The 25473-nt window shown below is 39.6% G+C and overlaps 1 protein-coding gene across 2 annotated transcripts in view; it reads left to right on the top strand.

The window, feature by feature from the left end:
* Nucleotides 1-24556, top strand: part of SLC30A7 (solute carrier family 30 member 7) — a 48039-nt gene extending 23483 nt beyond the window's left edge. For both annotated transcript variants that reach the window (XM_077824929.1, XM_077824928.1), the window contains exons 8-11: nucleotides 999-1134; nucleotides 13522-13612; nucleotides 14731-14880; nucleotides 18927-24556. In XM_077824929.1, the coding sequence (XP_077681055.1) occupies nucleotides 999-1134; nucleotides 13522-13612; nucleotides 14731-14880; nucleotides 18927-18974 (425 nt within the window). In that variant the 3' untranslated portion in view covers nucleotides 18975-24556. The remainder of the gene's footprint in view (nucleotides 1-998; nucleotides 1135-13521; nucleotides 13613-14730; nucleotides 14881-18926) is intronic.
* The last annotated feature ends 917 nt before the right edge of the window (nucleotides 24557-25473 follow it).

Below are 25473 nucleotides of genomic sequence, written 5' to 3'. Positions count from 1 at the left end.
TACGTGTTTTATCTTAATAAAACTTAGTGATACTGGATGATTATTTAGAATATATTTTACATACCTCGGAAGCCATCTTCCTGCTTGTTGCGCAAACAGTGCATCGTGAAATGAACACTAATGCAGTTATCTTACCTTTCTTATTTTGGCAGAAAAATTTTAATTGAAACTCTCAGTAAAGATATTGAAGTTGCTGTGTGTTTTGTTTATAGCTTTAGTGTTTCCTTATGCAAACAATGTAAAAACTAGCTTGAGATTTTAATTCTGTTGAAAATGTTTTTCTTAATCAAATGCCAATCTTTTTTCTTTTTAATCTGGATAGATGTTTATGGGTGAAATACTTCAAGCTGTGAACAATTACTTATTTTAACAGCAGCTGATGAACTGTGACTGTACCAATAATTGCCAGCAGAGAGCTCCACAGGCTTATCTTTGGCTTGCTACAAAGAGTTGGCTCTCAACTGTTTTAACCTAAAGCTATATTTGCCCACATATAATCATAATTTATTAATGCAAGAAATATTTTTAATTTGTATTGACAGTGAATATGTAACTTGTAAAACATAAATATCTCGCAAAGCTTTGCAGAGCTCCTGCTAGAAAAACTTTTGTTATCTCCTCAGGTAGAAATGTTGCTTATGGATCACTGGGGGTAGAGATTTGACTCATCTGCTGTATTATGGCCTAGCCATTGGATGAAGGACTTCTAACTGGTTAAATCTATTCTGATATTTAGTCACCAGTTCAGTTGATGGTGGTAGTCAAGAATATTCCATGGCATGGCCACATTAAAAAAGAGTTTCTCTGAATGCCTTAGCTACTCTTCAGGGTATAGGACCTAATTCTGTGCTGACTTACAGGAAGCCCTTTAAATCAACATCAAATTCGCTAGCACAGTTCATGTTGTTGTCTGCTTTTAAGAGTTCTCATCAAAATGTTTCCACCAACTTTTTTAAGGGTTTTGAAGTGTTTTGATTTTTTTTAATGCTCTTTTGTAGGTGTATTTTTACACGTTGTCGCAGACACTCTTGGAAGTATTGGTGTAATCATATCAGCTATATTGATGCAGAACTATGGTCTAATGATAGCAGATCCTATCTGTTCAATGCTCATAGCTCTACTTATAGGAATAAGGTAAGTGTTGATACAAATGACTAAATAATAAAACATTCAGTGACCCTTGTTACGTTGTTTGAATCACAAGCCTAAAAACAGGGGTAGGTCTGTTTTAAAAACAAAATTACAATGTTGTGTCTTGACAGTGAATCTTTTGCTCTCAAATAAACCGTTTCCTCTCTTTGGTGGTTTTTTCCATTCTTTGTACCTGTTCTGGTTTTTCTTGCTTGAATCATGTTGATCAGCGAAGCCGCTGCTTGCTTCTCAGCCCCCCCTCCCTCCCTCTGGGCTTCCCGGATGAACAGCTGATTCGTGGGAAACTGGAGGAGGAGGGTGGAGAAGCAGAGCGGGGCAGCATGTTCAGGGGAGGAGGAGGAGGCGGAGGTGAGCTGGGGCCGGGCGTGGGGCGTGGAGCTGCTGGTGAGTGCTCTGCACCCACCAAATTTTCCCCGTGGGTGGTCCAGCCCCGGAGCACCCATGGAGTTGGCGCCAAAGGCGCCACTTTTGGCCGTTTGTTAAATTTAGAAGCCCTTTTAGAACTGGTTGTCCCTCGTGGGACAGCCGGTTCTAAAAGGGCTTCTAAATTTAACAGCCGGTTCCAGTGAACCAGCTCCAGCTCACCACTGTGCATCCCTCCTGGCTCTTCAGTGTGGCACTGTCTGCTTTCTTTGAGCAGTGGGGAGCAAGAGGGACAGGGAGCAAGACCCTGGCAGCCGAGACCACCTGACCAGTATGTTGTGAATGCTGAGCAGCCTTCTCCTCCACCCACACTGCCCTTCTATTTTGGTCTTTACCTATTTTTACGTATTTTTTTAGTTTAGAATAAACTGACAAATTCCAAGGAAATGGGAGGAAAATGCCTTCATTATGAGGCACAGCCTATACTTGAGTCCTGAATTCTCTGGCCCCCTGTCCCTGTGCTCATGCAAATTACCATTTTAAGACTAAACACTTGAAATGGGATTTGTAAGTCAGATGACAACTCAGCACATGCATCAATAACTTTATAAAACTGATTTACTACATGAAGTATGATCCTGAAATCCCCTTCATCATGTAACCCAAACTTCGATTTCTGCTGTCCATGATAGTGGGAATAAATTACTTTTTTTCAGCATTACAAATTTAAAATCTTTTGGATGTGTATGCCCATAAGGTATGTCTTGTTGGGCAAAAGGGGCATGTATTTCAATCAAGTTCATTCAGTCAAGCAGGTTAGCCTAATACTGTTGAAAAGCCCCTATAAAATGTATGTTTTTGCCACTATATTAACAGACCATGTTGTAGCCTACTGCGGAGCCCTCGATCAAACCTAGGTTGGAACATGACTTCAGATGTGTTAACATGCATATTTATTGAGGGTTTTCCATCAGCTTGAGCTAATACAATTGAAAAATACACTCTTTTTGCCCCTCAAGACAGAGCCATTGAGACCACAAAACTTGTTGCTTGACCATATACAACTTTTTATAACTGTTTTGATGCAGTGTTGTAGATGACAACACAACTTATGGATGTTTAGATTGGAAGAACGAAAAAACTGGGAAACATAAGCACTCCTTTTTTTAAAAGTGGTTCCCCAAATCATTTTATTTTGAAGCACAGTTGACATCAAATTGCACTGTCATGTTGCTTTGGCTTGATGCCAGTGTAATGCCATGAACATCTGAGCAACATAATGGAGCTTTATTGTGTAACAACCTGACAACTTCCACATCATGGCAATATATTGCGCTGCACATTTTTATGTGGTTTTTAAAGTAACGTATAAAAGTGCTTACTCTAGAAGGACATTCAAAATAGAGGAATAACAAGGCTTTGAATAACAAATAGAGCTTAAACCAAAAAGTTTGCAGGGGAATACACAGTTTGCAGAGGGTGGAAGTGTCAGAAAAAGGTGTGAATTGTAAAGTGGAGAGTTTGCCTATCTTGTGCACTTTCACTGTTAAAGCACTGTTTTTGATTTCCTGTCTTTAAACAGGACTTCATGTTAACTTCTTGAAGTGGTGTTGAAAAAAGTGATAGCAATGTGGTGCTCTTTAAGACTGTATAGTGAGGGGCTTTGCATAGGGAAATGTCTTTTTATAGTATGCTGCTTTTTAGGAGGGAACTGCTCAAGAATTGAAGTGAAAGCTAAGGCAGATGTGAAAAATGAAAGTTCAAACCTTGTAAAGAACCTACAGGATAATAAATTATGATTATCACATTTTGATTCTTGATGGCAATCAGTTTTAGTTAATGTTTTTTTCCCTTTCATTCTTATGTCTATAAGGTAAGAGTTCAACTGTATATATGCAATTAACTCTCACCTCTGAAGTGAAACTGTTTTAGGGTTTGGGTTAGAAGTTGCATCTGTTGCTGGAATATTTGGTGATCTTGGTTTGCTGTTTTGGTTTATGTAAATTGTTTATATCTTATCCACCCTACCTCTCAGTGCAGCTACGTTCACCCAAAACCAGAAAGGAGTCCAGACATACTGTACAATACCCATTCATTCTGAAAAGGAAGACAGTCTGTTCCAGTGAAGATGTGCTAATCTGTTCAGACAATATAGCAGTGGGTTAATTGAAACAAAGTGTAGGTAGAAAAGGAACAGTATGCTCAAAGACACTACCCTTTTCAAATAAGATGTTAATCTCCCTACTGCTGGCTGATGCATTTCCTCTGTGGGTGAGCAACTGATTTGGATTAAATGTCCACTTCAATTTAGATTTTTTTCACTTAATGTTAGGGAATCCTGGTACCCGTGTGAACAGCTCTCATTGATGTAGCTTTTGGAGCAATCTCTTGTTCCCTTTCTATTAATGACCTACATACCTCTGCTCTGCTCACAGCTTTCCACAATGGCACAGTGCAAGACTCAAGAAAATCATGAGCTGCAGTGAAATTAAGCTTGTCTTCATTGCAGAGTTAACTAGCGTTCTATAACTTGAGTGTTGCTCCTACTTTGAGTCATACGCACAAGCTCTTAATTCAGGTGTGGTAGTATTCTCAACTCGAGTTGGTTGGTTATGGTGTGAGGCACCTGCCAACACAATGACTATGTGCAGGTTGAATGTTGTTTGTGTGTAGTTGCTCTCACTTGAGAGAGGCTAACTTAAGAGGGGTTAATTTTATTGTAGAAATAAGCACAGTCGTCTGCCTTAAAGACACAGCCTAAGATTCTTCACCCCAAAAAAGGTATGTTTTGACAGCAAGATCACTAATAACTAATCACATTAGTTACCTCACTGTAGAATTAGTTATCTCACTTTAGAATCCTAGTGGAGTTGAAATGCTGATAATTTTTACCCCATGTATCTAGGAGAGGTCACACAACTCCTCCCCCCCCACCCCCCCGGTGTGTGTGTGTGGGGGGGAATGATGTTGACCTCACCTAATTACATAGGTATAAAAACTACCAGTGTTTTGTCTCCACTAGAATTTTTCTGTGAGATAACTAATGCTAGTTTTTATTTTGCATTTTTGGGGAGTGAAGACATAGTCCAGCTTTCCCTTTTGCTCTGAAACATGGAGAAGCAGAGGCTTGGGGAAAGAAGGTAGACGGAGGGAGACTTTTTTCACTCTTGCTGTTCAACTGTTGGCTGCAGGGATAAAACTGACCCTGTAAACTTCATTGTACTAATACTGTTACTTGTCAGCAAAAGTTGCCCATTCTCCATTGATGATTTTTTCTGGTGCCTTGCCAAACGGGTGGGTGTGAGGGGGTGCATTCTCAGTTAGGAAAGTTGTCTACATTCTGCAGTTTTTCTCAATCCTCTGCTTCACAGAAGACCAGTTTTGAGTAAAGATGCTGTAAGTAGCTGATCTGATTTGACATCAGGAACCCCTTCTCACCCTTAGACATTCCTGATCATAGTGGGGACTTCTGATATATCCTCTCCCATCTCGGCCCTGTTCACAGCTTTGGGAATGTTCTAAAACTCATTAGAATACTGAAATACAGATTCTCCCTAAACTGTTTTTGTGCATGTATTACCTGATTGCATAGATTCCGGTACATGTTTTTGAAAATTGTTTAACACGGTTTAGCTCCTTCCATGTGAGTGGCCAAGCTGTTCAAAGCCAATTTCATGGGGGTTGTGGAGATCATAGTAAACTTTAATATGAAAAACACAGCTTATTCTGAAAGGTGGACAGATCCATATCCATATCCATCTTACTCTTGGGCCACTCGGATCTTTTGCCTATCTCATGAGATTTGCCAGGTTGTCAAACAGTGTTGTCAAAACTGTTGTACTCCCTCTCACATGTAGTTAATGATAGTATACTATCAAAGTATGTCTGGGAGCTTAGAGCACACTTATTTTGCTGCCAAGATACTGGTTTTCCCTCAAAAGAGAGTGAGATGTTCATGAATCTGAATTGTTTGCTCACTAACAAGGCTGGCAGCTCAAAGGGACCATGCAGTGAGCATTGCAGTACATGCTGCTCAGGAACTGAGGGTTAATTCTGCTGGTCTTATTATTTAATGAAAACAAAGATTTAACTTTTTTCTATTCCTCCACCCCCGACAGCATCTGTTCACAAGATTAAACAGAAAATGTCTAGATTAAAATGGTCTTGTTTTTAAAATATGTAGCAAGTACCCTATCTGAAATTGTTCTCAAGCTTGAACATTATAGTACCTCTTAAGTTTCCTGGTATTCAAACTATCTTCTGGTCTTCCTGCATGGATCCACTTAAATTTAATGGGTTTCAGAAGCCACAAATTATTGTGCAGGTCCTTAACTACTTTAAGTATGGAAATATAAAAACTGTATTTTGTAGTCTCAGGCAACAAATATTCCAAAATGTTGAAGCAATTTTAATACCAAACACTGTGGTCAAGCAGCTGTATAGAATTAATCAACAGAAAAATATGACCATAACATAAAGCAAGAGGTCTCCTAGAAACCACTTTCAAAGCTACAGCGATTACAGCAAGATACCATATACTAAATACGGTACTGGATCTGGGAAAGCACATGGACTGCATATTAAGCAGTCAAATGAACAAGGCATTTAACTGCAGTGACTGAAAGGGTACAAACATTTAATTTACCAGAGAAGTTCTTTCCAGTGGATTACGCTTTCATTTTTTTCCCTCCTCCCTTCCACCCCCCTCTTTTTTAGGTAAGAACTGAAACTGCTTGGTCATGAAATGATGCAAATCCGTTGTGGAGGAAGAAGTAGTGTTATAAATGTAGACTTATGAAACCCCATTTAAATTGAAGGTTACATATATGAGAGAGACAGGGTGGGTGAGACCTTTCATCGGACCAGCTTCTGTTGGTGAAAGAGATGAGCTTTCGAACTTCACAGAGCTCTTCTTCAGGTTTGGAAAAACGTAACCAATTTACATATATAACTGAACAGTTATTACAATGGGAAAACTTAATCACGTTGTTTAACTATATGATTAAAATCAAGAAAAAAAATTACCAAAATTTTTTATTAAACCCAAGATTATGTTTGGTGTGGAATTTTGAGAAGATGGCCCTTAACGGTGCTTGCAAAGATCTGCTTTCACTGATGTTCAGAAAGAAAATTTTGAAGCAAGTGTCCTAAACCATTTGCAGTACTATCTGTTATGGGCCACAGTTGTTAAATTGCATCCATTGCCTTGATAAACATAGGATCTGACACTTGGTTTTTATGATTTCTACTGCAGTAGCACGTTACTTCTGCTAACTTGAGTTTTTAAACTCATTTTTCCTAGTGAAGACAAAGCAAAAGAGCTTGAACGGCCCCCAACTACGCAGCCATCAGGATGGCCAGCCAGCAAATGGTATAGCTGTACTGGAGCCACCCTGAATTGTGTAAAAAGGACGAGCAGGGGGTTGCATAGATTAAGCTAATTGAGGTTGGTCCATTTAAAAGTACAGGGGAAAGCTTCAAATTAGCTCAGTGCAGCTTGATCCCAGCTTGATCTTGTCTATACTTAGGGGCAGAACTGTGGCAGCTGTACAGTGCCTGAGTTTCGGTGCCTCAGTAAGCTTTGTCACCTACAAAGCCAAAACCTGCCCCACAGAAGGAATCCAAGATGGATGGATATTAACAGTGCTGTAAGATAAGTGGAATAAGCACAAGAAGGAAAAACTTATTCACAAATTTAATTAGCTTAATTGTGGTACCTGGCGATATAAGTAAAACTCATCATCTAGACAAAGTCATCAACCCTCTTTTTTTCAAAACTTCAAAGGTAAAAAAATTACAGAAATATTTGTGCAGTTGTAAGTTTGTTGATACTGCAAATGAAAAGGGTTAGCTGCTGGAAGGAAATGATTTGAAATCTGAATTTAGATTTTTAAGACCAGGGTTGGTCCCTGAAACTCAGCAGGGATTGTTTTGCCTTCAGCAGACTGTCACAAGTTTTCTTTAGTATTTAAATTGCTGACAGCCTTAATCTAACTTCCTGTTTGTGGTGTAAATAAAGTGTATGATTATGCAGTGTTCTGCCTATATTTTTTTTCATTCTTGCTGTCCAAGGCTGTCTATTCTAAAAAACTCACTTCTTTTCCAAGAATGATGCAGCTGCACCAACATTGACAATGCCATAAACGGTAATGCAGTCTGAGCTCAGGTGCTTTTAGAAATGTGTGATGAAACTCTACAAATAATTAAATCAATATTTGACAGTGAAGCAGAAAACTAGATCACTGTTTAATCTGGCGAATCTTTGGTACGTTTAGATTATTGACCAAATCTTGTTAGCCACAAACGGTGTTTTGATCTTGTAAATATCTCATACGTTGTTTTCTGTTTGATCCTTTTAACACCTTTCACTTCCTCTGTATCTGAGAGTGTGATGTGCTTCACTGCTTGCTGCTTCTGCACGATCTACACACATTTGGATATTTATGTAACTGTTCTTTTCAGGCAGCAGGTTCAGGCCCTATCTCTTGCTTAGTTAGTGCTGCTTTACAGCTCCGTTACACTATCCAGTAGTGTGACATGGTTGCCTCAACTTTTTCTATTCCCAGATGTGGTCACTATGGAAATTGCATCTTCTGTTAGTTGCATCGTTTGCAGAGTGTGCTTAAGCAAGAATGCTTAAGAATACACTGTGGCTTGTTCCCCAGGACGCTTCCATGCTGTTTGCTTTCCTTCTCAGTCTGTTGCCATCAAGAACTAATAATAGCGAACGGCAGTTCGAGTGCATGAGCTACCTCATGAGAAAAAAGCCTAAGAATTTCAAGCCCCACCATGACTAATTAAAAAAACTGGAAAATATCAAAATATTAGTGATGTTTGGCCAAACTCCACTTTTTACCCTCTTAGTATTCTCTACCCTCATTCCTGATGGGTTGGCCCAGAAAGTAATTGTACTCTCACAAGCATATAGTCAACACGATCTCAATGCTTTCTAGTACAGTAACTCCTCACTTAATGTTGTCCCGGTTAATGTTGTTTCGTTGTTATGTTGCTGTTCAGTTAGGGAACATGCTCATTTAAAGTTGTGCAATGCTCCCTTATAATGTTGTTTGGCAGCCACCTGCTTTGTCCACTGCTTGCAGGAAAAGCAGCCTGTTGCAGCTAGCTGGTGGGGGATTGGAACCAGGGTGGACCGACAGCCCCCCTATCAGCTCCTCGGTCAGCTAAGTTCCCTGTGCAGCAGCTGCTCAGCAGGCTATCAAGTGCAGGCCAGTTCAGCTGTCCCTCCCCCCACTGCCATGTACTGCTCCTGCCCTCTGCCTTAGAGCTGCTCCTGGGAGCCTCCTGCTTGCTGTGGGGGGGAGGGGGCGGTAATGTCAGGGTGTCGTTCCCCCACACACACTCCTGCCCCCCATCTCCGCAGAGCAGGGGGATGGGGACATGACAGGGCTCAGGACCGAGGGAGCATGATAGCAGTAGCTGCTGTCTCAACTTCTGATCTGCTTAAAAAGGCAGTGTACTTAGAGTAGGGTCAGTGTACTTTAAAGAGGCAATGCGCATGTCTCTCCCTCTCCACCCCTCCCCCCCCCATGTGGTGTGTGTCTTCTCCCTCCATTCCTGCTGCTTTGTAGAGTATACGCAAAAAGAAAAGGCGTACTTGTGGCACCTTAGAGACTAACCAATTTATTTGAGCATGAGCTTTCGTGAGCTACAGCTCACTTCATCGGATGTAGCTCACGAAAGCTCATGCTCAAATAAATTGGTTAGTCTCTAAGGTGCCACAAGTACTCCTTTTCTTTTTGCGAATACAGACACACGGCTGTTACTCTGAAATTTGTAGAGTATGAGGCTACATTAACAACGTGTTAACCCTTGAGGGCTCAGCCGAGAGCTAGTTCATCATTTAGCAGTAAGGCATTCCCTGGAAAATATCCCACCCTCTGACTCCACCACCTCAACCAAGCTTCACAATCATTGCTGTGTAGAGTATTGTTTGTTTAAAACTTACTCTGTGTGTGTGTGTGTGTGGTGGGGGGATGGAAAATCACTGGCCCTAAACTCTGGATTCTCTCACTTTTAGAGGCTGACTAATACTGGTATCATGGAACCACACATATGGTGGTGCTTTCACATGGCTGGTAGAACCCCTTCAGTGTGACAACCCTCCTTGAGGGTTACTCCTGCTCACTGGGGTAAGCCACTTGGCTTCACCACATTCCTGGGACCGCACCTTCAAGCCTTCAGTCTGTGAGCTCCCCTCAGTGAGTCCACTCGAATTGGATCTCCAGGGGAAGACTTGCACATCCCAAGGGAGCAATGGAACCCTGACCTCTTTAGACTAGAGTGACTCTGAGACAGTGATGTAAAACAGAAGGATTTGTTAAATGTCTGGAATACAGCATAGGGGGCCCTTAGGTTAGCATGGAGAACGGAAAACAGCCAAGTCCCTCTGGGGCTGACTGGAGCCCAGGGTGCGCTCTCTCAGACCCTCAGCATCCCTGCTTCCAGCAGACCATGGCCCACATGTAGCTACCCCCTTGGCCCCTTCTTAGTCTTTTGTTCCTTTTCCCAGGCTAACAGGGTCACCTGGTCTCCTCCTGACTTGCTCTTTGTTCTATAGCTGGCCCCACCGGCTGGCTTCCTGCAGAGGGCCAGGGTTGGCAGGTACTTGATAGCAAATCACCAGACAATTGTCAGGACCCAGGGCCTATCTGGATCTCTGGATTCTTCTGCAAACAAACACCTTTTTCCCCTTCCCCTAGTTAAACTTGCAGTACATAGGGGAAATGGAGGCATGCACAATATGCATACAAAATATTCTGAAAACCCCCACTTTATCACAGCTGGCTTTCTGCCAAATCAGAACTTTCACTTACCTGAAATAATAGCTGTCCCTTTCTGCTGCAAAGATGACTTTCACAATGCAACTTTCTGCACTACAGCTATGTCTTGAGTCAGGGAACCCAACCTCAACATAAGGCTTGTCTACATGGCACCACGGTCTGGACTAAAGGGTTGTGAACTGTAGAGCATCCTAACCTATCGTGCTCTTTAAATTCCCTGTGTAGACCCTGCTGGGTCGAACTAAAAGGTACCTCGCTCACCTTGATGTAGTCCCATTTCCAACAGTACTATGTTAGTGCAAACAGGATAGTTTTTAGTTCGTGCCAGCAAGATCTATGTGGGGTAGTTAGAGCACAACACAGTAGGGTACACTACAGTTCACAGCCCGTAATCCGCAGTGCAGTGTAGATGAGCTTATATTGTCCCTGGTCTGTTTCAACACTGTTCCATAACTAAGCTATATTCTTAGCCTAAGTTCAGTGACCACACTAGAGGGACATGGAGGATAAGACATTAGCTTGATTATAGAACATTTTTCAGCTCCATTGTACACTACAGACTGAAACAACATAGTAACCAGGTTCCTTGACACAGCTGTATTGGTTATGTGGTTGGGCTTTTAATAAATGCAGTGCTGCTTTGCAGAAAATTCTGTCTAGATAGGCAGCAGGCAAAGGTGTGAAATGTATTATTGCCTAAAACTATCTAGTTACATGTCTGTTTCAAAGCCTTGTTAGGACCATTTCACAAATACAAGTAATGAAAACGCAAGTCTCCTCACAGGGGTGAGATTCTGTCTTTAAACTCTTCCTCCCATTTCCTTTTAGGGATGGCTTTTTGCTTTTCAGTAAGACTTTCCTGTCACACTGCATGTGCTGGGAAGATAGTGGGGTCATCTTTTTCCCATTCATCCTTTGAAATCTCTTCATTTTTCAGTCCCTTACTTGTGTAAGAATTGAGGTTGGGAAGATAGTTCTTTTTGTGTTAAGTGTTGCTACAACTGGATTTATTATCTGTCAAGGGGATGCTTCACACGCTATCTTTGGGGACTCATAATTACAAAACTTTAGAAATGTCCAATCTCTTAAATCCTGTCTACATTGGGGTCCCAGCAGAGTTAAGCAACCGTGGTTTAAAGATAGCTTCTGCTAAATTGCTTTCTAACAGGGTGTTTCCTTCATCCAGTGTGCACCATGTTTAAAAATTGGTTTGATCCAGCCATACGGACTAGCCAAACCCAACCTTTAGAATGGACTAATTTGCACCAAATGACAAATTTTCAGACTCTCAAGAGGGTAGATACACCCAGACCTTCAACAGACACTTCACCTCCACTCCCAATTTCAAATGACACAACTTAAATACCATTTTATGCTATCAATAGTTATATTTTTCTAGGAAGTCATAAATATTTCTAGCAAAGTTCAGTTTCATATGTTGTTTTGCTGACTGGTATGGCCTCCTTCTCTGGCTGAGGAAGACACGTCTGTTTAAATAGGAAGACCAGCTAATAGGCCTTCTTGCCCTCCTCTATGAAAGAATGTGCAGTCCTGGTCCCTGTAGTTTATCTAAAGCTTTAGGTGTCGGAGCCTTATGTTAAAATACTGACAAAGCACGTCACTATGAAATGTAGAGTTCTCAGTAAGCTGGTATTCAAGTTGTATCCCTATTCTGCATAGTACTGTAAAAGGTCACATACCAGGAAGTAAATTTATGAATTATAATTCAGGTTAACTTCAAATCCATTCAGGGATGCCTGTTCTCACTTGAAAAGTGATGTTTGTGACACACACAATATAGGGGTCCATTGTTGGGAACAGCTTAGTTTCTGTACTCTTATAGGTCAAACTGTCTGAAAGACGTGACACATCACTGTTTAAACTTACCACAGACTAACAAATTAGCAATGGCAAAGACCCATGAGATCATCTTGTCCATCCCCTGTGCCAATACAGAATTTTCTCTACAATGTGTCTCCAGTGCTTTGTTTGGCTTTAAATGAGGCTTCCACAATTTCTTTTGGCAAATGGTCTAATTGATCTCACTCTTACAAAATCTTTCCTGATTCATTCTAAATTCCCTCTGATTACATTCATCCCATCACTCCTCTGATTGTGACACTCGGAAACAATACATTTATTCCAATTATTGTACTGGTGTTGGCATCTGGTTTCCAGTTTCAGATATTGCTGATCCTACTGTCAGAGCGTGTCAGGTGGTTTACAAGTGCAGTCTGTTTTAAATGTAAGCTGAAATATATATACATTGTACAAGATCAAACTACTTTTCATCTGTGAAGTTTCATTATGCTACACTAAGCCAAAAGGGTGTAGTCGTTTTAAGATGGTGTTCAGGGTACTTTTATTCTTGGTGTATGCAGTAAGGTGATGTATTTTAAGAGCTTGTGAATTTATTGCATTAGCTCACGAGGAGTGAATTTGTAAAACTTGTGAATTGTAAAACTTGTTCTGTGTGAAACCTCTCTGTCCTAGCTGGTACAATGCTCCTTCTTTGCTCCTTGCACTAGAGTAGACAGCCAGGAAGGAACCTCAAATTGCTTCCAAATGTTCACTGCTTGGGCTTGGATGAGGCCCCCACATTTTGTTAACATCAAGAATTTGCTAAGCTGGCTGTTCTTGACAAATCGTTTTGTTCTGGCTGGACTGGTTCATGCTTATTTTGTTTTATGATGTCCTCCCCTGCCCCCATCTTAGTTCATAAGAAAAATATGTCTCAAGCCAGAGACAAAAGCAAGAATGATTTAACTTTTCTTGCACATTTTTATGGTTATTATAATTGCTGTTTGAAATTGATCTTGGTTCTAAACTACACTTTACCATATGATTTTTCTTCCCTATGTTTTAGAACATAGTTTCAAGATTCCATCCTAAATCCCACAAAATGAAACTGTTACTCTTGCTTGACGGTCTTTATAGAAAATGCCTGAGCGATAAAGATTCATGCTTTTGTATTACTGTGATGTCATTGTAACGTTTTTTCCCCCCACTCTGGTAACGTTTTTTCCCCCACTCTGGTGAATCTGTAATAATGCTTTCTCCCCAGTGTATTGTCTCATACATCCTGACTGATTTTACTTATTCTATCAGAAAGTGGTGGTAATGCTGTTGTATTCTGCATCCTTTGAAGATGTGGCTGTAATTAACTGTTCGTTCGTTCGTTCTTTCTTTCTTTCTTTCTTTCTAGTGTTGTTCCACTTTTAAGAGAGTCCATTGGAATCTTAATGCAGCGAACTCCGCCTTCCCTGGAAAGTGCCCTGCCTCAGTGCTATCAGAGGGTGAGCTGTTCCAGTTCAGGACATTTTTGCATAAGACTTAACTATTAAATGAATAAGCAACGTACGTTTGGACTTCTAGGGGGTGTTTTGGAATGTTTTCCTAACAGTAAATCCACAGAGGATTCCTTAAATCTATCCTAAACACATACATATGAATGAAAGCTTATCTGGAAATGCTCAAAAGCATAACAAAAAACCTGGATTTGACTATCTGAAGTCACAAATTCTACATATTCTGTAGTCCTAACCTAACCTTCACAGTATACACTTTTTTGGCTTGGAATAGATCTCAAAACCTTTGTGACACGATATATTTTTTTTTTAAAAAAGTGGTGTAAGCCTAATGTGCATATTAGAGAGCAGTATAATGGAAATTTCACAAGAAGACCAGTTGGTTCTTTGTCTGTAGAATTTGCTCGTTCTCCAGTTCTGAACTGATGTTCAGCAGCCATTGCTGAAGATCCTTTGAATAGAAAAAGGAGTATTTTTCTCTCCCCCTCTAGAGCAGTTACCTTAACCTTTCGTAAGAAGTGGTGAGGCATATTAAAAACATAGTTTGCATTTGGAATTGTGTCCCTGATAGCTATACAGTATTGTATGTGTTGCATACATTTCATGTCTCTTATGGAATGCTAGCATGATGCATGTACCAAAGAAGTGTCCTTGTTTTTTTCCCCCAGTGGTTTATGGGATTGCTGTGTAGCACTAAACATCTCACAAAAAGAATTCCTGGTTGAGATGAGAATTGGGTGCATCTTGCACACCCTGAAACAACTGTACATGTGCCGCCTTCCTTGCCTCAAACAAAACTGTTTTTAGAAAGGAGTGAAGAACAAACACCAGGTTCCAGTGAAGGGAATGTGTAATACAGCTGTAGCCTAGTGCAGCAGTTGTGTGGATATGTAATAGAACCTTTCCACTTAACTCTCCTCCTTCTCATGCTTTTGAAGACAAAAAGTACTAATTTTAAATGAGACCTCACTAAATGCTCTTATGAAGATGAGAGTACTTTATGCCTGACATTTCTATTAGCTATTTGCTATAAAGGAAAGCACAGTGTGTAGTAATGTATTTTTTTTCAGAAATCATTTTTGAAATGTCTGTCATTGGTATTTTAGGTTCAGCAGTTGCAAGGAGTTTACAGTTTACATGATCCACACTTCTGGACCCTTTGTAGTGATGTTTACATAGGGACCTTGAAACTATTTGTAGCTCCTGATGCTGACGCCAAGTGGATTCTAAGCCAAACTCACAATATTTTTACTCAGGTATGTCTGCCTTACTTGTTAGAAACTTGGAACACAGTAGCATGCTTGGATACCATGGTGTGTGTGCGCGTGTGTGTGTGTGATGGAGAAAACATGGATATAAAAATAAAAGTGGAGCAACAAAATGTTTATAAAAGTAACAGTTCTGTGTTCTGTCTTTAACACCAAACCAAATACTGTTGTTAAACTTATGATTAACTCCAGCTACCAGAAGCAGAATGGTTAAACTGAAACCTGTTCAATATATGTGGCTCATTCCTCTTCATCAGTTTCTTTGCTGCCTCTTAAAGGGAGACATGACATCAGAATGCTGTAGTCTTAGAGGTGCATTGAAGCCTTATGTTGACATACCAGGGACCAAGAAAACAGTTGAGGCTTTCAAGATAAGATGTGTGACCACAGAGGCTAACCCTACTTCTGCATCCACTGTGATGCCTCTGTATTGGCATTCACTTCTGTTGCTCTAAGAAGCCACATTTTCTGCATGCTTTGTTGCCTTCTAGCAACTTCCAGGCGGTGGTAGCAACTAAAGTCAACATTTACCAACTATTACCATATGCTGGTTTGAGATCATTGCATTTCCCCTTTTCTTAGGCTAAGAAATAACTTCTGTATCTTAAACTGTGTGGTAAAAGTGGTTCCAGCTGAGTTAGACTGCCAAAATCAATACAGACTACATGGGCACTTCATTAGAAATTGATATTCTCTTGTTAAAGGAAGAAAAATCAACAACCAAAGCCAGTTTTCTATCACTAACTGATGCATTAAAAGGAAAGGCAATGAGATTCAATTGGCTGTCTATAGCTAATATCTGAAGTCCGTAACATATGATGCCACAGTTTAAAAAAAAATTAATGGTATCTGCTGCATTTACTCTAACAAGCTACATTTCCCCTTGTTGTATCTAACCTCTAAGTCACAAGACATCTTACCTTGACCAGGATCTGACGCTCAAGTGTTACAAGGTGCTGTATACCATTCAGTTCTAAAAATGGTATATATTTGGGCAGTTGAAATAATATAGAGTTCCAATGTTTCCCCTTCCCTGATTTCACTCTAATGAAATAGGAAGTTTTCTCCAGAAAAAAAGAAATCTTTTGCATATTTTATGAATAAAAGCCAACATACTTATCCCTCTCTGTTCTGTAGCTTCCAAAGAATCCAGGCTTGTGTCCTGTTTTTGACTTCTTGATGATGTTTCTGGATAGACATCCCATGTATCACTGTCAGACTAAGAGCCATCCTATGTTTGGTCTGTTGGAGGAATACCTTCCTTCAGATACCTGTGCCTCTCCAACACAGGAAATTCTTAGATTGTAGATGATGAGTAGCATCAGTTCAGCTCTGAATTGGCCTCTGCCTGTCCATATTCCCCAGAGTTAACTCTATTCTAGAATTCATCAAATTCGAGTAGCATTGTTTGAAGAGTTCAGATAGGAACTTACATGTACTTATTTGTGTCCACACTGTTTTACTTAAGAATGCACAGTGCATCTGCATTAAAGGGAGGCTTTAATTCCAAACGTTGACCCTGTGCAAAACTGAGGTGATGCAGACAGGAAGATGGGAATGCTTCCAAGAACTTGCTTTCTCTGAACTTATCTCACAGTGAAGGGCATCTGCCCTCAGATTTTTGGTTCACCAACTTGCACTTAGATGTATAACTAGTCATGGTGGCAGAAAACGCAGTTTCCTGATGGGAAACTTAATGCAAAACTCATTTATTTGGCTTAAGCTTTTCTGCAAAAAAAAAGTTGTGTGCAGTGAACACACGTGCACCTTTGAAAACAAAGCTGTAAACTAACCAAGTTACTTCTGTTACAAGGCTTGAAAAAAGTAAGGGATTATTGTAATGTCTGGTCTTAAATCCTTCTGATACACTCAGAAGCACCGTGATAGTGGGGAGAGGGAGAGAGCAGCATATAAATACTTAGGTAAATAGTAAGGGATGAAACCTTTTATACATGGGCTTCAAACTTAATTTACCTTTCAGTTGTTGCATACTTTTTTCTTGCCCTGTTTTCTAACTATTGGAGGTTTAATAAAATATTGTCAGATTGTTACTAAAGTGGTGATATTCAATATGTGACACAACATTACATGATAATGAACTGATTATCCCATAGACCTAGGATTAACTTCAAGGAGATCATCAATAGAGAGGGACAAGATGCCGAAGGAAGGGAGTTTTATTTGAGCCCAAATATTTATAATGTCAGTGAGGAAAACAGGAATTGCCTTGGTCAGTTAAAACAGCTAATAGGTTGAACAGTTCAGTCTGGAGACGGCTTACATATGTGGGAGGGCCAGTTCTTGGGAAGGTTAGCTTGGCTGTGGGGGCAGTCTGTTTGGATGGACAGCCTCGTAATTATTTTGTCATCTCAAATCTCTTGAATCTCCAGTGAAAGAGACTTTTTTGCTAGCAAGATGTCACCTATTCTATATGTTCACTCTAGGGGTTGGTATCAAATGGACTTAGGATAAAGGATACATCTTCCTTCCCTTTGATATGTGGTAGTAGGTGGAGCAAGCATTTTTTGAGCAGTACCGGAGATCATAGTTCTTAAAGTTGTAATTGGCAGGTTAGTCAAAGTGAGCTCGGATGTTCAATATAGACACTCCCTGACTTAAGCAATCGTTCCATTCCGGAAAGCCTTGCGTAACTTGAATTTTGCGTAAGTCGGAAACGTATACCTGAACGTTACGCCAAAAAACCCCAACCCAACAAAAAAACCCTCCTATTCCTAGCTTATGGAACTTTTTCCATAAGTGCAAATTTGCATAAGTCGGGTCTTGCGTAACCCGGGGAGTGTCTGTATACATTACTGCTGAAACAAAGTCCCATACACTTCAGGGACCCAGACATATTACATTTTCTCGAGTGTGGTTCTGTTCCTAAAGACTCAAGTCAAGTGATTCCAGTTCTCATGTTTACTTTAGAGTATGGCACATCCTTGACTGAGGGCTTGTCTACATGAGTCGTACCAGTGTAAGGTAAGGTATCAATTTAAACTGCTATTACACCCTGTGTGGACATTCTTATTCCAGAGTAAATATGGCTTTTTCTGGTTTAGTTTATGCCATTTTGGAAGTAGTTTAAGCTAAAGAGCAAAAAGCTACTCTTATTCCAGCATAAGTGTCCACATGGTGACTGTAGCAGTTAACTATACTGGTATAACTTCCTATGTAGACAAGTTCTGAGAGGCAGTCGTGGATGTTTTGATTATTTGCATGGAAGCTGAGCATTTTTTGTGTAGATCTTGAGTTCGCTAAAAGTTGTCTTCCACTGCCGTAACCATCTAAGAGGCTAGTTGACATTAATCTGATTCTCAGCAATGTGTTCTCATTCTGACTATGTTTGTTATCTTTCTCCTGAAGATGATTCTGCATAAGGAACTACACACACCATCTTTGCAGCCTAGCAGCATGACTTTAAGGGTTAATAGTCTCTTAAATAATTTACTCCTTATTTGATATAAAATGATGGCGGAACGAAAGTTTAATCTCTTGAGGTTTTTGAGCAGAGGGGTGATTTGTAATTTATGTGCTCATAGAGTATTGCCAAAAGTTATTTTGGTGTTTCACATAAATACACCATTGCCATGCCTCTCTTCTCTACAAATCCCTGTTATGCTGTAGAACAGCTTCATAGTTCAAACTACGTCACATCCTAATGCTTTGCTTCACTTGAACTGGCATCTGTTCTAATGGTTAAAACACACACATTAGACTTTTTAAAAATGTATGTCACGTGATCTTTAGATTGTGGTTGAAGAACTTGTGCTTTAAGATAAGCTTTTTTAACGTTGTAGAAGCCCTACACATCTTCAACTCATGCACTTATATACATCCATTTTTAATGGACGTTTGAGTATGTTTCGTAAAATCATTACTATAGAACAAGCTATCCAGTAGATTTGTTTGTTCACAAACAAAAAGGTTTGTACACAAACAAAAAGGTGTACGTATGATAGCATTTGGAACTGGGGTACAGTTGTGTGGGTCATAATTGTTCAGTTTTCTAATTCTCCCTCTTGTGTTTACAGGCAGGAGTCAGACAGCTTTATGTACAGATTGACTTTGCAGCCATGTAGTGAACATCATAAATTGTGTTCTTTGGACCAAAGTTTTCTGGTACTGTAATGATATAAAACATAGTACTCTTCAAGACAGAGCCACCACCACCCCAGTTAACCAAGACCAAATAGACTGCTGCCTTTTGGCTACTTCTGGAGTTCACGTTTAAGGAGTAAAAACTGAAAGGATATGTCCTGGACTTCTGGTCTTGTCTTTTGTGGCCCCCAAACTTTTTTCATTTTTGTGGGTTTTTGTTTTTTTGTTTTTTACTTACTACAATTGTTCCAACAGGAAACTAAGATTGTGGGACTGCAATTCCTGGTCATGTCTTTAATGAAGGGCTTGTCTAAAAAAAAATTTGTTCATAGGAAGCTGGGGTGTGAATCTACTCTGCGCTAGCCTTCTGCAGACTAACTGCCCATGTGGCTCCTGTTATATGCATTAACGGTTTGTTAGTGCACTTTGATCTAGTCCTGCTCTAAAGAGGACTAGATCTAAGCACATGTCAGCAGGGTCCACATCGACCATTAGTCTCTGGCAGGCTAGCACTGCGTAGATTCACACCCCAGTTCACATGAACAAGCCTGAAAGCTGCTCGTTCCCACAAAACCAGTGTTATCAAAAATTGGAGCGCAGTCTTGTACATAATGTCACAATGGGTGGCATTCTTCATTATAATCGTATGTTTGTAAAATTGTTTGTACTTTGCAAACTTAATGAACCAAACCATATTGGGTTCTCAAAGTGCCTTTATATCAGAAGAAGTATTTGCCAGCATCAACATGGAACATGAAGGGTTTTTATTACTTTTATGGCTACAGCTTGTTCTTATACAGTCACAGTCTTATTCTTGCTAGTGATGTATGTGACTTTGTACTTGCATACTTGTAGATTTTAGACTCCCTTTTACTGTTGCATCTTATCAAATGAACTGGAGTTAAATTTGTTTAATTTACATTACAAGTTAAAGCTATTGTGGGGAAACTTGCTTTCAAAACATCTGTCTATTTGATATATTGTCCTAAGAGTTGTTTTAACCAAATTAAATGTTCAACCCTGGGTCTAAGTCTATGAATGAAAGTTTCTCTCTACTGTTATAGTAATTGGAAATTGTATTGCAATAACCATGTTCCTAAAGTCACCATGCAATAGAGAAAGGCAGTTGCAGCATAATGATAGTAATGGAAGAGCTGGTTTGCTTTTATCTTTCAAATACGGACTTAATATTTTTTCTGTCAAAGCTTTGCTGTGAAAATTAGTCTACTAGGCTTTAATAGACCGTTAAAGAGGTTGGAAGTAGTTACTAAACTGAGGAGAAGAGGGGAGAGGAGCTCTTCTTGGCAAATGTATCTGCAGTGGAAATGAGAACTATTGGATGTGCTATGTAAGGTCACATTCTCTTAGTTGACCTGTTTGATTCTGACATGAGCATGATCTGTCTTATCAAGGTCTTGTGTGTGTTTCCACACACTCACAAAGATTTGTCCACAGAGCGCTTTCCAGAAACACCCATAGTCCATATCTTTACTGGCACTTACATTAATTTATATTTTGAACTCAAAATGAGTGTTAAATTCCTGAGACAATCCTACAACACCTGTACTGTAGATGCAATGCTTCCACTAAAATTAGATTACTGCAGTTATCAGTGCAAAATTACTGTAGTCTCTCATTCCGTTTGAATTCAGAGACTGAACAGTAAAGATCCCTCAAATGTATCTTTGATTTCCACATTTGAAGCTGTTGGTTAGTCTGACTAGGACACAGAGCAAGAAAAAAGAAGTCTCCTTTTTATTATTCGGAAATAAATTTTCTGTTTGATCGGAAACTTATGAATTAATAAATTTACACTTAATGTACAGAGGTTAGTGGAGTAAAACAAGACAAGGATGCTTACTTGAAAAATCAAACATGCTGCTGACTGGTACGAATTCTAGGTATTTTTCTGATGCAAATATCACTGTCCTTGTAACTGATTTAAATACCTAGTAATGGGTAGTAGTAAAACCAAGGAGCATTGTAGTTCTAATGAGTTCAACTTTAGTGACAGTTGATGAGCACTGAGGATGACAGAGACGACAGAAATACCGGAGATTGAATTGCAGGGATGGTTTGTATAGTGCAATGGCTTTGCTGCAGATGTTACTGTATTGTTGCAGTTTTCATATTACAGGGATAAGCAGCTTCTTAAATTCAGTGTTATTCCTCCTGTATGACTCACTGTGTCTGTATTTTTATATATATGAATGCTGCTCGGTTGCTAGTCTGTGCCTTGAGTTGAGCTCACCAGATTGATGCAGATATACGAGTGCTGAATGAACTAATAATTTTTAATTTGTACAAAGTTGTGATTCAAACCCGAAGGTAAGACCTCTTCCGTTGCTTCCATAATGTCATACACATACATGGACTGTGGGTATTGTCTTTTGTTTGGGTGGTCTTTAACACAGGCAACAATCCACTGATCTTAAGGATGGTGGCCTCTGTCACTTTGAGCCACCATTTTAAAAGGAAGACCCAGCCTCTTTCACCTAAATTGTACAAGCCATAACCTCAAACTGATTTTTTGGAGTGATTATGCTTTCCAGACTTACAGCTTTGATTTGTTTCTGGGCTGATGAGCAAAGCTTCCTAATCATCTTAAAATACTTTTAACACAAGCCAAATTATTGGGGTAAGCTGCTTATTGTGAATGTTTTAGCTGAATGTTCGTGGGATGCTTTTTCAGTTGCTGTGACTTCCTAAATGTCTTGCTGCAAGTGAGCAATTGCTTGGATGTTACTGTTTTTTTTTCTCTTGTGTATTTTAAAAGGACTCAAGATGGTTATATGGCTAATCTTCCTTGCCAAGACCAGTATTTGACTGAGAACATAATCTGTTTTCTGCACGCTGAGCTTTAATGAAAATTGCCCTTTAAACTACTTGTAACAAAGATTAAATTTTTCTTGCCTAGGAAGATCTTTAATTTGAGACTCGGGAGAGGAATTAGGCCCATGGTGTCTTGCTCATGAGAAATGCACATTTTTACAATCAAGATGACTATCTTAATCATGTTTGGGATGGTTTGCCATTTTATAGTAAGATGCACATAACTTCCACATTTGTTTTTGTAAAATGTAATTTAAATGTGGTGCTAGTGTATGGAAGCCAGTTGTTTGCTGTCCAGCAACAGGATTGTGTTGTCATTTCAAGTACATGACTTTTTGGCTGAGTAGACTTTTTTTAAAAGAATGTGCAAGTAAACTGTTCAAAAGAAGATAGATGGCATACCCTGCATTTTAAGTTGGTGTAAATTGACTCCTGTAGCATGGAGTCCAAACAGCATTGGTTGGGCAGCATAGAGGCCAACAAATGCATTTTGTGCCTTCAGGATGCTCTGTCCTGGGCTAACTCTGGTCCATCTTGGGGTAGGATGCTTGTGAGGGACAGGTGTCAGGCTGATATAAACCCTGAATGTTGAACATCAAGGACTACTTACAACTATTTTGTTTCAAATGACATTAGATTCTGCTTCTAATATACTAATGGAGGTGTTGTAATCTCTTGACTTTATCCTGAATCCCTGCAGAAGATGGTCTATTTTAAGAATGATTGGGGGGGGGGGGAGGAATTACAGTAGAACCTTGCTAAATTTCACTTTTCTAATTGACAAACCTGATAACTGTCAAAATCCCATCTAATTCTCCATGAAGACATAACAGCAAGGTGCTACAGTGAATCTCATTACTAGAAATATGTATAAGATTACTACCTACAATGTTGCTTGGCATTGAACATATTGTGGAGGAAAACAGGCCATCCATTGGAGTTTATAAGATCAGATTGTAAACAGTTAAACATGAATAAAGTTACACACTGTGCGTGAGTGGCCCCCAAGTGAGGAGCTTAAGTAAATCTAGTATCCTTGCTACACTACAGTATGGGTTAAACTAGTACAAAAAATAAGCATGTCAGAATAATTGAACCAAGTACGTTTTTGTAATGCATTATTGCAGTAATCTGTATTTGATCTTCCAGTCATTAACCTGTGAAATTTTAAAATCTAAAATGTTTTAGACAGGCTGCCTGTCTATTATCAGAATCAAGAACTCTAACTCATACTCAATAGCACTAGCTTCCACCTAAGATTCACTATTTTAACTATATTTGAGATTGATTTGTTTTACTTTTAAAATTTAAGAATTAAAAATCTGGGTAGAGAAGGGAGGAAGGAAATACCCACCAGTTCAGTACAGATGGTAACTATCAATGTATTGTGGGGATGCAAATGAGATACCTGGAGAAAGTGCTGTAGAATAACACTGTACTTCAATATTATGCTAAATTGTTTTAATAGAACTTACAAGGAAAACAATCAATGCACTGCTCTGTGTACCTTCACACCCACTGACTTATGGTACTGCATAATTCAGATGTCATATGAGACCTTGAGGATTGTATGAAATGGAAAATAGATTTTAAAGATGTTGTATTTTTATTAAATAGGTATGAGAATACATCTAAGATTGTTTTAAGTATCAGTTCAGATCAGCACCTTTATTCATGAACAACCTTGTCCTGTTTTCTTCAGTTAGCCTTTACGATTATATTTGGTATGACAGCTGATTATTTTTTAAACTGTGTGATTTTTAGATGGTAAAGGAATAATACGATACAGAGGAGCTTTCTTCAACCCAGTTCTCTCATTGTTAATACTGGTTTTTCAAAACCAAAATATGGTGGTCTCAGACCCTACCTTAATAGGATGCTGCATTGCATACAATAGCACTACCCACTCCTGCAGTGGTTAATTCTCCCCAGCCCCAAGACCAGGGATCCTCTTTCTGCTTTTTATTTTTTTTTAATTTTACTTCTCTTTTCCTCAAAGCCCTTGTGTTGGTGACCATCTGTGTCTGGCCTTCACAGGCAGGAGGTTGTTATAGTATCCTGTCAAAAGATGCAGGTCATTCTCCCAGGATCTACTAGCAACTGAAATTTTTATTCATCTCAATATGTGCAAATGCAGAATTATCTACCTTTCAGGTTTAGTGAGCCACACTTCAAGTGTAAGTTCCTTCCTGTGGGTTAATTTTACTCTTCACAGAATGTTTGGCAGAAGCACTGTTGTGTAAAGGAATTTGCATATTTCACTTCCACATATACAAAAACCTTGATGGTAATATGGGCCAGGATCTAGTTCGAGTTGAAATCAGTAGCTACTGAAAGGGCTGGCTAGCACATCAAGCAATGTGAATGAAAAAATTACCAAAACCATTCCTAGCAGCAACAGAGTCCTGTTTGCACCTTTCCAGTTAATTTCAAATACATGAAGTACTCTTATTGGTGTGCTTAAATTTAATAGTGTGGTATTAGAACATCTATAAACAAATGTTTAAGTAGTAAATTGCTGATTCTAAATACAGTTGTGGAGACACTATACTGTAACTTGGTTTGGGAGTGCTGACGTTAAGCCATTATGACTCGCCCCAAGTGCAATATTTAAAATTTTAATGTAACCTTTTTTCTACTTGAATGGTTTAAGTAAAACATTTCATTTGATGTATTTGAAAAAGATTTGGGATCAAATTTCCTTTCAATAAAACTTGGTTTTAAAAACAAACCCTGCCTGTGTATTTTCTGATGTGACTAGCTGACAAGTAAGGATCTTGAAAGTCCATGTTGTAGACCTGATTTTTCAAGAACTTTTAAATATCAAGTTGTAGATCTACTGGATAGAAAACTCCCCTTAAACTAGCTTTTGTAGAACAGTTCAGAACAGATGGTCAGTTTTAATCACATAATGGGCACCAATACAATACATAATTTTTGATGCCTACTGGCATATCCAAACCTCCCAACATGTGGGCTGCAGCCCCCTGAAATGACAGACCACATGGTTTCTTCCATTCCCTGTCACTTTCAGGTGATTAACAGTCACCACTTCAACAGATTCCTAGGCTGCAATGTTCTCACCTTTATTCCCTTTTCTTAGGTAGAGCAGGGTTTATGGACAGGCCTGGCTGTTTCCCAAAACCCCCCGTTAATTTCTTTCCACATTCACTTTCCCATTGCACACAATAAATAGGCCAAATTAATTACATCTTTGAGAGCTAGGGTAGCCTAAACCCTTACACGGCTACTTGGATTGCCCTGGCATAGGTGATTCTTTGGGTGGCATAGTAGGACAGGAGCGAAGCACAGCAAAGTTTTCCAGAGCACTGATCCTGTTTGGAGAATGTGGTGCAGGTCTGTCTCATGCTAGTGGGACAGTGCATGTGGTGTAGGGTGCACAGAACTGGCAAGCTATTTTTTGTACACACTTACCCAGTTCATCTTGCTTAGGTTCATCTGAACTTCCCAGCCAGAGCCCATTCCTCCCCTCCAGGGGTAGGTCTTCTAGCATTCATGATGCCCCTGGGAAGGGGAAGCTTCTCCCCAGGATGAGCTCAAACCTGTGAAACCTTCCTGATAAGCAGTCCTGAAACCAGCAAGACACTTTCCTTGCAGTTCCATGTCTTCATCTGCAGAGTATGTGAA

This window comes from Eretmochelys imbricata, chromosome 8 (assembly GCF_965152235.1).
Source record: "Eretmochelys imbricata isolate rEreImb1 chromosome 8, rEreImb1.hap1, whole genome shotgun sequence".
Classification (NCBI taxonomy): domain Eukaryota; kingdom Metazoa; phylum Chordata; order Testudines; family Cheloniidae; genus Eretmochelys; species Eretmochelys imbricata.
Note: the sequence above shows the minus strand (reverse complement) of the source record. Positions and strands in the feature narration are given on the sequence as shown.